The 16,903-nt window shown below is 40.1% G+C and overlaps 3 protein-coding genes across 3 annotated transcripts; 2 read left to right on the top strand and 1 right to left on the bottom strand.

Annotated features, from left to right (window-relative positions):
• Positions 1-4,439: 4,439 nt before the first annotated feature.
• her5 (hairy-related 5) lies at positions 4,440-5,739 on the top strand. The gene is made up of 3 exons (XM_026179825.1): positions 4,440-4,594; positions 4,687-4,782; positions 4,890-5,739. The coding sequence occupies exons 1-3, from the start codon at positions 4,550-4,552 to the stop codon at positions 5,355-5,357; spliced, it is 609 nt and encodes a 202-aa protein (XP_026035610.1). The 5' UTR covers positions 4,440-4,549; the 3' UTR covers positions 5,358-5,739.
• Positions 5,740-9,403: 3,664 nt separating this feature from the next.
• On the bottom strand, positions 9,404-12,345 carry pfdn6 (prefoldin subunit 6). The gene is made up of 4 exons (XM_026187679.1): positions 12,216-12,345; positions 11,942-12,012; positions 11,694-11,818; positions 9,404-9,677 (listed from the first exon to the last, which is right to left on the bottom strand). The coding sequence occupies exons 1-4, from the start codon at positions 12,277-12,279 to the stop codon at positions 9,557-9,559; spliced, it is 381 nt and encodes a 126-aa protein (XP_026043464.1). The 5' UTR covers positions 12,280-12,345; the 3' UTR covers positions 9,404-9,556.
• A 29-nt stretch (positions 12,346-12,374) lies between these two features.
• Positions 12,375-16,339, top strand: mmgt1 (membrane magnesium transporter 1). Its single transcript, XM_026187667.1, has 5 exons — positions 12,375-12,442; positions 12,574-12,739; positions 13,073-13,125; positions 13,230-13,333; positions 15,483-16,339. Exons 2-5 carry the CDS (start codon positions 12,592-12,594, stop codon positions 15,637-15,639), a joined length of 462 nt encoding a protein of 153 aa, XP_026043452.1. The 5' UTR covers positions 12,375-12,442; positions 12,574-12,591; the 3' UTR covers positions 15,640-16,339.
• The last annotated feature ends 564 nt before the right edge of the window (positions 16,340-16,903 follow it).

The following is a 16,903-nucleotide window of genomic DNA, read 5'->3' as shown; positions in this document are numbered from 1 at the left end:
TGGTTGCAACACCAAGAAGGTGCACTTGGTGAAGTGAGATCATGGGAAACATCCCATTTTCGTGGGAACAGGGACAAAGTGAGAAAACGAGCAGCTACAAGAACTTTTGTGACGTGTGAGACATCAGCACGTTGCATGAAGTGATTTTTGTCCTTCCTTTTCTTTAAAGACCAAGTTGAGATGAAGGAGCAGGGCGCAAGTTGAAGATAGCCTCGTGTGTTGTCTGCGTTTGCAGCTTTACGCACACAAGATAATCGTTAAAAACTAGATTTAAGCAACTTCGTGAGCGCACAGTTGTAGATATGGGCCAAATGGGAGAAGGGCAAGTTGGTGTGCTGACGTGATGACGTGTGAAGATGATGATTATGACACCCAAGCGTTAAGTGTGTGCCAGTTTCTCCTTCGGGACAGTTGGTTGGGTGTTTGGACTTCACACAAACTCTTTCAAAATCAAACCACTTGTCGACCTCGCTCCACGTTCCCAAACCTGTCAGGTCCGACACCCCAGCCTCCTTTGTCACTGGCACACACGAGGAGTCACCATATTAGAACTGAATGCTCCATTTCTCTGCTAGAAGGGCAGCATTTCAGACCAGTCAGTTTCCATCCTAGGTTTCACGGGCTCATTATTTATGGGGCGGGTTCACGTGGCTTAAATCCTGCACACATTAATGCTCGAGCGCACTCGGAGACCCAAACTGTGCGTTTACTTGTATTTGCATTCACAACTTGAACACCTAATTCCTTTCTATATCTATATTTTATATCCTCATGCTGCAAATGGTGTATCTTAAAGAGCGAGTTTCTTTCCCGACTGCCATAGAAACCAGGGCTGATCCCCGGGCCTCCACTAATCGCCCTTTCTTTGATTTGAAACGGAAGTATCATTGCTTTTGAAAAGCTACTTAATCTCCTCTGGATCCCCGTGATCCGATCATCCCAGTGTTATCTCCACACTCTTTAGCCCATTATGAGGATCAGGGTGACCATAAATGCAGTGCACAGAGAGCTACACCAAGCTAAAAGCGCAGTTAACGCCAACTTCACTCACTCTGCGTCATGTGAGAACACGCAGGTCGCACTGAAACAGTCGTTCAGCTCGATGATTTCACTATTTGTATTTCGATAGTTAATAAGTACGCCCGGGAAAGATTTTTTTTAAAGAAGGAAAAAAAGTGGGTCTCACCAGCATGACATGTTGGAAACAATTACAGTAGATCAGGGTCAGAAATACATCTGTTAATGTATAAAATGTTTAAGGCCAAACACATGAAACAAACAAGTTTAAAGAACAGCAAAAACATAACAGTGTGTGGAAGCAAGATGCCGTGAGGGCATCCATGTTTGTTATTCAGTAGAAAACTAGAAAAAGTAGATTTTTTTCTTGGTGATGTTGATAATGATCATTACACCTGAGTGTAAAAATCAACTTCTAAAAAGTCTTGAGCCATTCCTCGTGGCTTTATGCTTCGCCTCCAGTGACTTTCTGTAGTGTTCAGGCTTTATGGAGGCGTTTGTGTTTTTCTGGACATCGAATGCTTTTTCATATATTTTCAGTTGTTGTATCTCACCACTGTCTAAGCAATATCTTGGGGATTTTTTTGTTTTTGTTTGCTTGTTAAGCCACTTAACATCATTCAAGCATAAAAAGGCACCTACCTTAATGGAGCAAATAATCTATTTTATTTATTTTGTTTTAATATTTCTGTATTTATTTATTGTTACCAGCGGCCTCTATCTATGGGGCAAAAATGCCAAATTTAAGACACAATTTGACATGCAGAAAAATGACTATTTTTTGCACGAATAAGGGGATTCCCAAAGAGATTTTATTCGAAACATGGCGTGTGCACTTTGTCCTTAAAAAACAACAACAACTGAGGACAATCCACAGGTGGAGGACAAAAGAAGAACATGCAGGCCTAAAAACATATCACCAGCTAATGAAAATATCAGTAATGAAAAGCACGTCCTTAAGAAACAAGGGAACAAAATCCTGACACAAGACCTGAGAGATGCCACTATTCCTTCAGCCATTCTTACAGTTTTTTTTTAAAATTGGTTTGGTACTATTTTCATAACTAAAGTGTGCATTTTTAAATCTCTCAGTACAAAACTCACATTTGATCACATTTGTAACACCACTAGTCATTCTTTAAAATCTGATGTCATGATTTCATTGTATTTGCACATATTTTCATTCCACTTAATCATTGTTTCAGAACACATGATCATTGTGATATATTTTGAGAACATTTGCTTTAATCACCCAAACAAAACAGTAAGATCTTTTTTCAACTTTGTACTTTTACCAATCATTTCATTCAGGAGCAAATAATATAAGGTAAGCGTTTCAAATTGTCCTTGGTGATGAATGAGTGTAACTGAACTGTAAAACTTTACACAGCAAATATTACACTTATGTTCAGACATAAAAAAAAAAATATATATATATGTGTGTGTATATATATATATATATATATATATATATATATATATATATATATATATATATATATATATATATATATACACACACACACACACACACGAAAAAGGGAGAAAAAACAACAAGTCATTTACATAAGCACAATATATTTTTTATTTTATTTTCATCACTTTTACACAATTAATCAAGCCGGTCATTAACATTGGGCCATGAGTTTTCATCAACATCACAGTGGATGTCTTCATTGTTCAGGCACCGTGGGAAAAATCTCCTGGCATGACAAATCCAGGCTTGACATTGCTCAGCAGTTATATCACCACAAGCTTCACACATGGCTTGAAGAAGGGAGACATGCTCATGGGGATGGCGATCATACACCTTCCACCTCCATGTAGAGATGAATTTCTCAATTGGGTTGAGGAAAGGGGAATATGGTGTGTTTGAAACCATTCCTGAACCAGCTGTGCATGGTGGAAGCTGACATTGTCCCACACAACAACATAGACGATGTCTTCTCCCTGACAGGCCTGCTCCAGTTCATTTAAAAAAAACTATCAGGTGTTCAGTGTTGTATGACCCTAGAACTGGTCTACAGCCTACCACACCATCTTCAGATATAGCTGCACACATTGAGATGTTCCCCCCACATTGTCCAGGGACGTGGATGGTAGCCCAATAAGGTTACGTCCTCTGTGTCTAGTTTTTGCCAGATTGAAACCGGCCTCATCAACAAAAATATACTTGTGATGATTCACAGCAGCATCCAGCTCCATCACCCTCTGTTACAGTAATTGCATGCCAGTTTAGTGTTGTATCTGAATATATTCTGAACGCAGTTGTTTCACCTGGACATTGTTCCTCTCAAAAGGAACTTACAAATGACCAGACAACAATCAGTCAAGTTGAAAATCCATGGACATAATGAATGATTCATTGATTAAACATTAAGATCGGTTGAATTAAATGACAAAAAAATGTATTAAACTGAATAATAAGGGATGCAAATCAAAAATTTTATAGTGATAACATTATGAAAGGCAGTAACTGTGAACGAAACATTTATTTAGATGAAACACTTATTTTGTGTAGTGAAAAGGATATTATGTCATTATGTGTATTGTACTAACACAATTGAAAATATGCTGAAATGTTTGAAAAAGGTGCACTTTTGATGATCTGTTGTGATATAAGTACTAAGAGTTTTGAAAATGTACCAATTGCTTGTGGAAACTGCGCCAAACCAATAAAAAAAAACTGTAAAGGAAGGAATTAAGGGGTGGAAGGCTGAGGTCTACCACACTACACACGAAAAATCAGTGCCGAAAAATCAAAGTCTGAATCTGGGGTGCTGAATCCAACTTTACATTTTTGTTTAAATCGTCATCAGCATGTGGAGAGGAGGCCAAGAGAGACGACTGAGTGTATTTATGCAAATCGTGCGTTAAAAACAATAATCCTATAAATCGAGTGCCTGTTCAACGTATTCATTGGATCACCATTTTACTTTCCAAAAGAACAATTAGACAACTGTTAATGGCATCGCGTTTGCTTTTTTGTTTGTTTTGAACGAGTCTCTTTGAGTGTTAGGTTTTTAAGGTATTCTGTGTCGGGGTGCACAAGCAAAAAGGCAACATGAGGCTGATGAATTGATGAAGAAACGCACAAAAATAATTCAAAATAGAAATATGAATGAGGCAGTGTTTGCGCAAATACCGCTGATCTTTATTTTCAAGCATCAAGCAGACACAAGCATTAACCGCAAAGAAAAAGGAGTAGACAGAGTTCATGCTTTTGGGGAGCCGATCTAAAAGAAACTGTCCGAGTTAAATGCGTAAAAAAGGCAGGCCTCGTGTGTAGCTGTTTCACTCGTTCAAAAAGTTCCATTAAATCAATAAACATTTTTAATAAGAGTGCCTAAACAAAATCATTTAAAATTCAATGGAAGCAACGGCTGTATCGAACCACGTGACTCAGATTCTTTCGGGTGTCAAGAGGGGGCGTGACCGTGTGCACGGGGATCAACAAATTGCAACAAGGGCGCAAACTTGTGTCATTCGTTCGGTTTGGATCTGCAGCAACGAGGAGAGGCACGAGGCAAGCATGAAGGCTTCACCTGGAGCTCGAGGACAGAGGGCCGCCAGAAGGGTGAGTTACATCTCCGCAGGAGCAACACTTTGTGCAAAAAGCGCGATCTTCCTGTTTGCAGTCTAAAGTGTTTTACTTTTTCGCCCACAAAGATTTCTAAACCTCAGATGGAGAAGCGCAGGCGGGAGCGCATCAACCACAGTCTGGAGACTCTGCGAGTTCTGATGCTGGAGAGCACCCACAATGAGGTACGTCTCTGCGTCGTAGTTTTAATTTCGATTGTTCATAATGTTTTTGTTGTTGTTGTTGTTATTTATTTTATATGCTGTTTGTGAGTGATTTGATTTTAATGCAGAAACTAAAGAATCCGAAAGTGGAGAAGGCAGAGATTCTAGAGAGTGTGGTCGATTTCCTGAAGGCAGAGGAGGATGTACAGAAGGATCACCAGGCTTCAAAGAGGGCCCTGTCCGTGGAGCAGAGACCGGCCTGTGCCTGCCAGTCCAGCTACCATGACGGCATGAGGACCTGCCTGCTCAGGGTCAACCAGTTCATAGCCAGCAAGAGCCAGGAGGCAGGGGAGCCCAGCGGAGCGGCTGTTCGGGCTTCCTTTACGCTTCCAGAGATCCCCATGCACCCCACCACTCCCGGCCACATTCACCATCCTCCTGCTGCTCTGCCTCCTCATCCTCTGCCCTTCCATCACCCCCAGCTCTCTCACCACTACCTGACGCAGACGGCTGGCTTCCACGCTGACACCAGCAATCTGTCCCCCGCAGGTGTGGGGCACATCCCTGATCCCCTGTGGAGGCCCTGGCCTCAGTGATTCCAGCATCAAGACCGAGGCTTATGTGTCCTTGTAACTACTGTACCTGCTGTAACTATGCGAGCAAAATGTATAAATGTGTATTTTTTAGGCTACTGCGCAGCCTGTATTTAGCTCACTCATGTCACTTTCTATTACCTCGCACATGTACGAGTGTAATCAGTGATTTCTCTTTTTAAAACGTTGAGCCTCACCTATATGTGCTCATAAGTTTTTTGGGGGGGGTTTGGGTTTTTTTTTTCCACATTTACGCATCAGTACGTAAAACATTTATTTGTGCTGACAGGACGGGCGAAAAATTGCTTTCCCTGCTTTACTGTTGCTGAGGGTTTTGTTTTTGTTTTTCCCTCTTTTTTTTTTTGGCTCGAACGTGTGTATATATTTGAGCCACTGTGTGTGAGAAATAATTCATGAATGTGTTTGCTGAGTCTTCAATAAAGACACAGTTTGCTCAAACCTCCCAGAGTGGCCTGTTGTATCGTGTGAAGCTTTTAAAGCTGCTGCACTTGTAGATGAAACGGCCACAGGATAGTTAACCACAACGATCGACAGTTATGACATCCTTTGTGATGCTGATAGGCAGGCGAATCATCAGAGCAGTTTTTTTTCAGGGGTAGAGGAGCAAACAATGGCGCCCATTCACACACTGTCCAGAGTCTAGACTCCTTCAGGGTGCGGCACCATCCAATCCACAAAATCCTCCCACGTCAAAGAAAAGGCTATAGGAAACTAAAAAGCTAGTTGAATATATATATATATATATATATATATATATATATATATATATATATATATATATACACACACACCTGTGGGAGGGGGGGTCAACATTAGGGTCTTTTCTTATTCTTTGATATGCCGACAGCTTTTTTCGTTAATTTCTCTGGCATGAAGTAATGTTGCTACTATATGAAGTAATGTTGCTACTATATGAAGTAATGTTGCTACTATATGAAGTAATGTTGCTACTATTTAAATGTCCAACATATTATAAATGAGGGATCGATAAAGGTGAATGTCTGGTTTAAATCTAGTGCGTTTCCTTTTCAACAAATTTTATTGTGTTTTGTTCAAACAAAAGCCAGAAAAAAATAACAAAAATTAGATTTACATTTTTGCATTGAATCATTTCTAACTAAAAGCCTTACTAAGAAATTATCTAAATATGTTGATTTATTTGTTAAAGTGAGACCTTTTACCGGGTTTAAATTGACTCGGAGCCTCACTGAAATTGCTGTATTGTTTTATGGTGCATTACTTACCCTACATACAGATTACAGACTTTACAAACCAAAGTTATAAAGCTGGATGCTCCGGCGGATCCTCTTTTCATAGTTACAAATCTTTAGTTAACTGAATGCAACATTTTTCTGAATGCTTGTGTAATGTAAAATAATGTAAGACTTATAGATTATTCCTCTCACAGATACGATGCAAAAAAAATGCTTCTGAGGGGAAATAAATGCAAAGTTAATTATACAAGTTTTAGTGTAAACTGTAGAGATCCACAATTTTAGAATGAGCTTCAAAGCAGTTGCTACTAAAACCCTGTATGATAAAGACCTTTTAAAACTATTGGATTGGTGTTATTTATATGTGAGGATCCTTGGGTTATTTTAGGATATTTGCATTGATTTAGGGTAGGATGATAATATATGCTGAAAATTATATATGTATTTGGTCCATGTTATCTAAAGTTTGAGTCCCCATTTATAAGCTTTATATAATATTATGTTGGACCTTGTATTTGAGTTGATTTGTGATTTAAGAATAAACTGAAACTATTCCAAACTTCTTAAATCTTATTCTGATAATTAAACACACATAGAATAAGTAAACTAATTAAAGTAAATACATTATATAAATACAAATATATTAAACTATATTAACGTCCAGATGGTAAAATGGTCTGGTTGAGTAATGTAGGTTTGCCAGTTTTGTTGAGGTATATTTGATGTGGTCTATTTCCACCAAAGACCTATACTTAGAACATATACTAACAAGGTTCTGTAAAAGGAGCATGTTGGATATATTCAGCCAGTGTCTTGATGCATCTCCATCATTTAGATCTTGGGGATATTCAGCCAGCAAGTGTTTTGCTGTTGTTTGTGTCATCAAAGCCACTGAAAGGACAGCATCACGGAAACTGTCTCTGGTGGTGAGGGGAGGGGGGCTGATATTTATTTAGCCTTGAGAAACTTTGAAATCCACGTTCTGGGTTTTGGTGACAGATTTGATGAAACTGTCTGAATAGGCTACCGCCAGGTGTGATCAGTGCGATAACAGCCTCGATTGTGTGCTTATCTGCATTTGAAAAAAAGATCCACTCAAAACTGGGAACTGCCCCCGATCAGCATTTCAATGCACGCTGGATGTGATAGGTCACAGCCCAACGCTTACCCGTCCTGGATAAAGTAGCGGTGATTGTCCTGCAATCATCCCCTTTTATTTGAAAATGTAACTGCTCTCGTTTTCCCTTCACATCGCTGAAATGCCTTAAGTTTTTAAAAAAATGACAGAGGACACAAATAAAAGAAGACATTTTAAAGAATGTATGTTTTTCTGTGTTTGTGCGTCAAAACTCACAAACTCATCCACAGCTTCATGTTTATAGCGACTTGAAATATCGTGTGTCTCTTTAAGTCTCCTTATCAAAAATCCTACAGGAATTCCTTCAAAGTGCGTTTGAAAACATCTATCAAAGGAGGTGTTAGTCCCGCTGCGCTGATCTCTGGACAGGATGCTCCTTTGTGCGCCTCTAAGCTTTAACCGCACGAAGAAAAGCCCACACAAGACTAAGTAAATCAATTAAAGTTGAAATCAGATTAGGTTTCATTAGAGGGGCATCTGTCTAAATGAAGATCAAACAGGTCAACAGGAAACTTGTTTTTTTAAAGGCGCTGTGAAGTGGATAAGAATACAACCTATAAATCAGATAGATTTGCTCAGAATGATGCCAGAGAGGACATGAAATTGAATTTTGTCCCAAAACAAATATCCCAAACTGCATCGGAAAGTGTTTGACTAAACCTGCAGATCAGCAGTTGCTCCCGCCCGTGATGGTTTTCCCACATTAGGGAGAACACAATAAACACGCCGTTTGCCCTCCACAACAAAGCATTTGACGCTCGCAGGAGACACAAGTCAGAGCCACAAAATACAGCACATGATTTAATAGCAGGTAAACAGACAGTTTTTATTGTCTGAAATCAATAAAAAACAAAGCAAAGTATCTCTCTCGTGTAGACCGACTAAATACCCGAACGTTCAGCTGGTTTCGGTCTGTCAGTGGCTCGGCTCTGGCTGTGTTTAAAGCATATTGCACCTCCAGGTGTTAATGGGTCTGCTGGAGCACGCGCGCTGGAGATAACCGACTCGTGCACGAGGACACCTTCGTGTCGTAGTGCCAATTACCGCACGTCCTCGTGAGGTTAGCGTTAGCCAAATTAAGGATACTCACAGCAGATGTGAAACATTTTAACGCAAACCGGTGATGCAGGAGTTTGAGCCCGTAAATGCGCTCGGCTTCGGCTTTTACACATGTAGCCTACGCTGCAAAGCAGGGTTACAATTACACAGGTTAGCGGCGAAATTCAGCAAAGAAACCGATTTACGTGCGACTTTTATAACACAATTGGTATTTCTTCTGTATGAACAGTTTTTAAAAGCTCAAAATCCGCTGGCTGACAACAGTTTAGTCGCATATCTATATTAATTTAGAGTATATGTTTTTCCTTTAAACCCTCAGACAGGCTTCACTTCTTGACTATTAGTGAACCCCTCCGCTGGTGGTAAATGGAGAGGAACGCACATTCATTGAGTTGAACAAAGCAGCACCGCTGTGCTTTTTTCTCTGCTGTAAGCTGTGGAAGAGGTCAGTGACTGGACAACATCTGCTCTGGTGGCAACCAGCATGCCCCAGTAATTAAGGCAAATGTTCACAGAAACAAACACAGAGTGCTGCACAGGCCTGGTGTGTAATTTGTCAGGATGCAGCACATGTCCTAAAGGTAAAATGCCCCCTAAAATGAAAACTAACGCAAAGGTGATGGTTCATGACAAAAAAAAATGTTTATTCGTATCAAGAGAAAAGTCACAGTAATAACACTGCAAAGAAATGCCAAGAAACAAGCAGAGTGTCGCAGGTTTACATGATATTAACTACTTTGTGTAAGCGTGCGTGCAGCTACATCACTCCATCAGACTTTGCCCACAGCGAGGCCCTGTGCTTTCTGAAACTCCTGTTGTAAACTTGACAACACTTCTCGATGCTGTTCGGATTTCTTTTCCATGTCTTTCAGTAGCGTCTCATACCTCTGACTGCAAAAGGACAAAAAAAGGAAACCACTGAGTTTTAAACACACACACAAATGAGGAATATTTAAATCCCATTCTTGTACACTGAACATCTGTAATTATTCAGGATTATAATACTTTAACATTTAATATCTCAAACCATTCAAACACAAAAAGAACGCTACCTTAAATTAAGTATTACAAGCCCACACACCCACATTTTTGCATTTTGCATTTTGTTGCCTTGTACTTGTGACATGTGCAATGACAAAGTTGAATTCTATTCTATTTTTATCTATAATTGTACAAAAAAATGTAACCCGTTTAAAAAGCACAAAGTGGCAATAAAACTGAATCAAGAAGTTAGTTTAGTACTTTTGCCTAAAGGACTCTGGTCTTTTTAAATCTTCTTCTGCTATTATGTAATCTCAGTGAGGAGAAAAGACTGACACAGATCAAGCTCATGACTGCCCTCTACCTATGAAGGAGCACAGTGACACAGCTAAAGTCTGTTCTCATATCTACAATGGAGTCATCTGTAAGCTGCCTGCACAGTTCATTTTTAATGGGCAGGCATTGTTTCTGATTTTATGAGGTTCCAGTTGTCCCAAAACTACGTTCACATGTGAACTGTAGTGTTTACCACAGTATTAGACATGTGGCTATAAAAACACTTTGGAACAATACATATTGGAGCAATAATCAGCTGCCTCTCCAGTGAGTCCAGTGAAAAGACTCTGGTTTCACTGTCTTAAGGTGCAGACTGGAAAAGGACTTCAGTCCACAACAGGGGAAATGGAATCAATTTGACCATAACATGAGACTTTCTTTAGAGGCAGCTGGGTGATATTGAGGACAGCTACAAAACTGGCTTGGTGTGCACACCAGTGGGGAAACATGAGGCGGGAAGACCTGGGGCAACACAACAAGAGCAAGGGCACAACAAGATGGATCTATTCTCCTGGACAGATTGCAAACAATGGGGAAAAAAAAACAAAAAAAAAACATGAAGTAATAAAATACTTTTTCAAACACTGTCCCATGTATGTCGACAAGGACAAGAAGAGCAAAAAGAGGAAAGAATTAATGTTGGAAGTTGAACTGAAACAGACAAATGTTTTCCCAGAGCTGGTTTAATTAGCTCTGTAAGTATAGCCTGGAGTTGAAGTTAAAATGCTTCATAAGAGTCTTCTGTTGCAGATTCAGGCCACAGTGGGACCAGAATATTGGCACAAAAGGAACCTCTGAGTCCACTGTATTTAGTCTACAGCGAAGCAATAGTAATCCTAAACAGATTTGCTGACTCCCACCACATCCTGAACTCATCCTGAACAAAACTAATTTCCCATGTGTGGGACTGATAAAGGTTATCTTATCTTATCGGAAAAGAAAAGAACTTGGACTCTTATCAGTTATTCCTTGAGCTTAATATGACTAAACAACATGACAGCTGATTTCAGGAAGTCATGCACATGTCCAAGACTGACTGCGAAGCAGCCTTTACAATAACACCAATAACACCTTGAATTACTGCTGCAGTTGGTGATGGCGCTGCTTGTCTTTTTACTTGTGTGCAATCACCAGTGAATCTGAGCTCTTGGACTTGACGGTAGTTTTTTTGTTTAAATTGAACTCTCTGAATGTCACAAATTCTGCAATACTGATGAGTCTCAGTTATAGACCAGAGGAGGCCAATTAATTTTCCCAAGAACCCGGGACTGTTGTGGAGGATTGCACCAATAAGTTGAACTCAGATGTGCTAAATATGAATTCAATATTAATTTTAACTTCTTTATAAGCTTGTTGGGGCAGCCATCCAAAACCGCCCCAGCTTCTCATGTTCTCAAAAATCATTGCCCACCCCCAATATAGACGGTGTGTGCGCCCGCTCCACCTCTCCCCCATCATCACAACACCTACACTTAGTCAACTCACAGCGGGTGTTTTGAATCATAATTGATCCCCAGTGACCAAAACCTCATGTATTCCCATAGCACTGTGAAGGTGTCTTCACACATTGGTGTGGGTGAAATGGCTTACATTTCTCCGTTGATGTACTCCAGCCTTTTGGCTACTGTGGCTTTGGCCTCATCTAGGTCCTGCTTCACTAATACAGGACCAATGAGCTTATAAACGGTGTTTGAGCAGTCCAGCAGATCAAGCTCCTGGAAAGACAAAATGAGATCTCGTGTTTACTACAGAACACAACACATACCGCAACATAGAAACAAATGGTATGCCAATGGTGCTATCAGTGAATATAATAGCAAATAAGCGATCATAGTTACCTCTTTAACAATGTTGTTCTCTGTCAGCTGCGTCTCGAGCTTCTGTCTGGCTGACATGCTCTTGCTAACCTCTGAACAATACACAGTTAGCTAATCAGGGGAGGAACTGGTTACATTTTAATTACAGCGAAAGTATTGTTGCGACTATAATTCAAATGAATACGGCAGTTATAACGACACACTTTAATGTATATCTACCTTTCCTAATATGGTCAGTTAGCTCAATGCATCATGTCACACTAGGAGAAACCACGCAGGGCTAGCTAGCACCCACCTTTCTGCATCTGCGCGTATTTCTCCACTTCCACCTTCAGCTTCTTTTGAATGGCTTCTGCCATATTTGTGTTTGTTTTAAATAGTACTGTCGAGTGAGTAAATGTTTCAAAGAGATATAATAAGTTATAGATGATATGGCATATGAAAGCTCTATGCGAGCTAACCGGAAAGGGCAGAGGCTAGAGCGGATATTAGCTCATCCCTTCAAAGTAAGAGCACAAATGGGTAAGGGCCGTGTATTCGCGACCAATAAAGTAGTCAAATTAAACCATTCAGTCTGTGTATATTCATGTATATTTATATATAACTTATTAATATGTGTTTCCCTTAATAACTAATTTCCCACTTATTAATAGGGTGTTTTTTACACCGCCATGTGTGCGGCTGTTTACGACACCGTTTTACGACACCGTACGCGCAGTTCCTCTTCGCTTCGGTTCAAGATGGCTTCGTCGTTTTGGAAAGGTGTTGTCGGCATCGGACTTTTCTCCTTAGCTCATGCGGCTTTCTCAGCGGCACAACGTGAGTTTCATTGCACAGAGCCAAAGACACGTCTCTGTAGCTATATTTAACGCACACTGTCTCCGGTATCACCGGGTAGCTCGACAAAACAGCAGCTCGGGCCTTTTGGCTAGCTAACATCATGCTAGGTGGGCTCTGCTCCGCTTTGAATGGGGCGCAGTGGTTGCGATTGAAATCTTTTCCTTGCAGTGCAGAGTCAGTGCTAGTGGTAGACAGCTATCTAGAGTAATGGCATTTCTTTTGGAGCCCTTTTTAGAGTTGGCTAATTAGCACTGTTTGTGTGAGGTGTTCATTTTATTAACTGCATTAGCTCAAACATGTTTCTCCCATCAGATCGATCATACATGCGACTTACAGAGAAGGAGCACGAGACGCTACCAATTGATGTGAGTAACTTTTATCCTTACTTTCAGCCTTCTTCCTGATTTCAAATACTTTTCTTTTTTTTTCTTTTTGTTTTACCAAGCGTTTTCCTTCTTTATGTTTCCAGATTGTACTGCAGACTTTGTTGTCATTTATCATGACCTGTTACGGTATTGTCCACATCGCTGGAGAGTTCAAAGATATGGATGCTTCCTCAGAGCTGAAAAACAAGTAAGCTGACTTCACCTTGGCACACCTCCACTCCCTCGGCAGTGCAGTTGTTTTTTGTCCTCTGTCACAGGGGAAGCTCATGGCTCACCACCTCAGCGACATTTATAGTAATATTACTGTGAAGCTGTTCACCTCGAATCCCACAGATGCAGCTTTACATCACACAGCTAGTGTGTTGAAAGCCTCCTAAGACTGAAAACGTATTCAAAGCAAAGCCAAAGAATGGGGCCTATACGTGAAAGTAAATGAAAGGTTGCTGGGTTGACAGAAGAACTTTGGGTCACAGTGTGACATTATTATAACTACAGCTGCAGGTGACAAGATGGTGTTTTGGCTGGAGCTTCAGTCTGTTGTTCAGTGTTATGAACATTGACTACTTCAGCTGTTAGTGAAGGGAGGAGTTGTGTGCCTGTCTAGTATCATACTGTTGCAAATGACTAAAATTATTAATTCAATAATTTTTAGCAGTGATTAATATGAGTCTTTGTGCTTAAACTGTAAGAACTGTGTAACATTACAAACAAAACACACATTTCTGTAGTACATAGAAAAGTTCATGTGTTTCACTGTCATTTATTTGTTTATATATTCATTACTTTGGCGTTGTGTGTATGGCTGTAGGTAGGTAGGTGAGGTGTTTATCAATAGAAAAAGCTGTCAAATTCATGAAAATACTGTTAAACCCAGGCTCTATACCCTTGTTTACATTTTTCAAAGGCATGGAGTGGGCCCGGTCTGAATCCTTGTCAGGCTGAATCTGGTACCTAGGCCTCATGTTTCCCATCCCTGCTTGATCACCTTTAATCCATCAGTGAGGTTTTATCAGATCAGATAAAAGAATGAATAAAGTGATTAGGACGCAACTGCAGCAGCAACATTGTATAAACTAAACAGTCTTTGGCTACGTTCACACTGCAGGTCTTAATGCTCAATTCCGATTTTTTGATCAAATCCGATTTTTTTGTCTGCTCGTTCACACTACAATTAAATGCGACAGCAAACGTGCTCTAGTGTGAACGCTCAAAGCGGCCCGCATGCGCAAAAGAAGATGTCACACACAACGCGCTCTGTTTAGACCCAGACCAACAGCATTGTTTGACTGATGGCCCTTAATGTGAAGACTTCGGACTTCACGTTTCCCAATTTTTGCTTTAAGTTATTTTGTTATTTACATAATAATGTAAATAACCTAATAATGATCCTTATTGCTGTTTAAGAGAGGAGCGGTGCTTCAAAGGATAGCTGCAGATTTCTGTCAGAATCTGCAGATTATACAGTACAAATAAAATGTTTACGTTGTCTTCCCAACAGTTTCACTGACATCTACACTGGATGGCCAGGAAGCGTTCGCGATGTCTTCTCGGGCGCTTCTCTGGCGCTGATAATTGGCTTCAGTCTTGTGTCGGTGACGTAAAAGGCGAATTTAATGCGACTTGACCGTTCAAACAGCAGTCGCTTTCTGAAACATCGGATATGTATCGGATTCAGTACCACATACGAAAGTGACCCAGATCGGATTTGAAAATATCGGATTTGCGCCGTTCACACTGTCATAGCATGATCGGATATGGGTCGCATAGGGTCAAAAAAATCGGATTTGATGCGCTTTCGCCTGCAGTGTGAACGTAGCCATACATAAGAATTAAAGAGATGTTTTAAAGAAGTAAGGCGGTAAGAAAGCCAAACATAAGTGACTTGTTCATGTTGTGATCTGCTAACTGGTTAGTTTGAGTGCTGAACCCAAAATATAGGCAAAGTTTTTACAGCGGGAGTGTAACCACTTCTAGATTTAATAAGTGAACCCTGTAGATGCAAATCGGCAAGCAAAGCATCCCACATGAGAAATCACAGCTTGAATGTTACACAGTTGATGCAATTCTCCCCTGAAACTTTCAATTTTACCTGAAAAATGTCTCATCTGATGACTGGACACTGGGTTGTCCACACTGCAACACTAATGATTCCAGTGGGTGTTAACATTGGTTTGTTTCTTTATTCTAACTCTGTATTGGGATGTAAACACACTTTTCTGTCCCTTCTCTCCTACAGGAGTGGATTATATAATTTAACAAATGTAATCAATCTCCATAACTTCCTGCCTCTTGGTGCCAGTGTTTAAGACGTTTTTCTATTTTCTTTCTTTCCCCAGGACTTTTGACACTCTGAGGAACCACCCATCCTTCTACCTTTTCAATCACAGGGGTCGGGTGCTATTCCGCACACCAGAGGAGGAGCCCTCTTCTGTACGCAACCAACAAGCTCTGCCCAACCCCATACGGTTACGCAAGCTGGAGCATTTGCACTGAGACTGGCCTTTTCCTGTCTGTAACACGGTCATTGTCAGATAAGATTTGTTTTTGTTAGGCAGAAGGAGGGAGAACGTGTCAGAATTCATCTTTCTCCTATTTAACTTTTCTTTATTTTTTTGTAAATAAACTAATAATGCTGTCTGAACATGCATCTCTGTCCATAACGTGGTTGCCACCATATTCAACACTGACTGTGCCAACCCCTCAGTTTTTGTTTTTATTATTTCCAAGCAGACTTGTTTGTATATACAGTATGTAAACGCTTTGGAGTCTTAAAATACTGAGACATGTACCCCTTTGATCCCTTCTGAACTGAACTGGGATATTACTCTCCTTTGTATATCTTTTGTATGAAGGGAATAACAAAGCCTGCTTTGGTTGCTGTTTCGTTTCAAACACACGTCAGCAACTGAAAACTTTGTCAACTAAAATGAGATTAATCAGTGGACTCTAATATTTGCTTTATTATTTCCAGGAAGCATAAATGATCTGTACACAAAATGGTTTTTAAGTCACAGGAAATGAGGTGAACACTGGGATGGGCGATATTAGAGCGCTATTATAATGAGACTGTGAACACTATAAGGCAGACTAGCCAGTACTGGTACATTAGAGTGGATTTTTATTTCCCTTCATTTTACATTTCGTCAATATTCAACAGATTGTTTTTAATTTAATAAAAGGCATACTGATTTTACGAAGTGTCCAGATCTCCTTTTTTGTTGTACTTTGGCTGGAATATTGCTTTTGTGAGACAAAACTAAGTGGACTATTTATTTTCCAGGTAATCTATTTATGCAGGAAGAAGTTGGTACGCATGGCTTTAAAAAATTTAATTACTATAGTGACAGTCTGCAGAGCTGTGCTGTACCTGTGACCTTGGTGCAGGACTGCTGCGTCACAAAAAAACCCTCCTGATTCAAAAAACCTGCAGCTGCTTATGATGGACACTAGGTGGCAGTCAAGGCTAAAGTTCCAGTCTGGGTTAAAATGGAGCAAACTAACAAACCATGTAGAACAGAAATGGAGAAAAAGTACATATTAAATGCTTGTTTCACTAATGTGTCTTTAATATAAAAACACAAGAATCAAGTAATTTAAAAATTGAGACTTTAAAAGATTTCGGAGATGTACTGGTGCAATTTTCAAGAACAAGTGTGATGTGCAGAGCTGCACTAAGTACACAGGGATCAAGTTTATGAGCTGCATCATAAAGTAGGAGGTCATTTCGACCACGTCTACACGCTTAAATTCGCGGAGT

Source organism: Astatotilapia calliptera, chromosome 2 (genome assembly GCF_900246225.1).
Source record: "Astatotilapia calliptera chromosome 2, fAstCal1.2, whole genome shotgun sequence".
Lineage (NCBI taxonomy): Eukaryota > Metazoa > Chordata > Actinopteri > Cichliformes > Cichlidae > Astatotilapia > Astatotilapia calliptera.
This window is presented reverse-complemented; position numbering and strand designations above follow the sequence as displayed.

Bases quoted from the DNA above. Each gene is read 5' to 3' on its own strand.
- her5 (XM_026179825.1), top strand. From the start codon at position 4,550: ATGAAGGCTTCACCTGGAGCTCGAGGACAGAGGGCCGCCAGAAGG. The intron at 4,595-4,686 runs GTGAGTTACATC...TCGCCCACAAAG, and splicing joins GACAGAGGGCCGCCAGAAGG to ATTTCTAAACCTCAGATGGA. The intron at 4,783-4,889 runs GTACGTCTCTGC...ATTTTAATGCAG, and splicing joins TGGAGAGCACCCACAATGAG to AAACTAAAGAATCCGAAAGT.
- pfdn6 (XM_026187679.1), bottom strand. From the start codon at position 12,279: ATGGCAGAAGCCATTCAAAAGAAGCTGAAGGTGGAAGTGGAGAAATAC. The intron at 11,819-11,941 runs GTAACTATGATC...TTGTCTTTCCAG, and splicing joins AGAACAACATTGTTAAAGAG to GAGCTTGATCTGCTGGACTG. The intron at 9,678-11,693 runs GTAAGCCATTTC...GTCCTTTTGCAG, and splicing joins GAGTACATCAACGGAGAAAT to TCAGAGGTATGAGACGCTAC.
- mmgt1 (XM_026187667.1), top strand. From the start codon at position 12,592: ATGTGTGCGGCTGTTTACGACACCGTTTTACGACACCGTACGCGCAGT. The intron at 13,126-13,229 runs GTGAGTAACTTT...TTATGTTTCCAG, and splicing joins ACGAGACGCTACCAATTGAT to ATTGTACTGCAGACTTTGTT. The intron at 13,334-15,482 runs GTAAGCTGACTT...TTCTTTCCCCAG, and splicing joins TCCTCAGAGCTGAAAAACAA to GACTTTTGACACTCTGAGGA.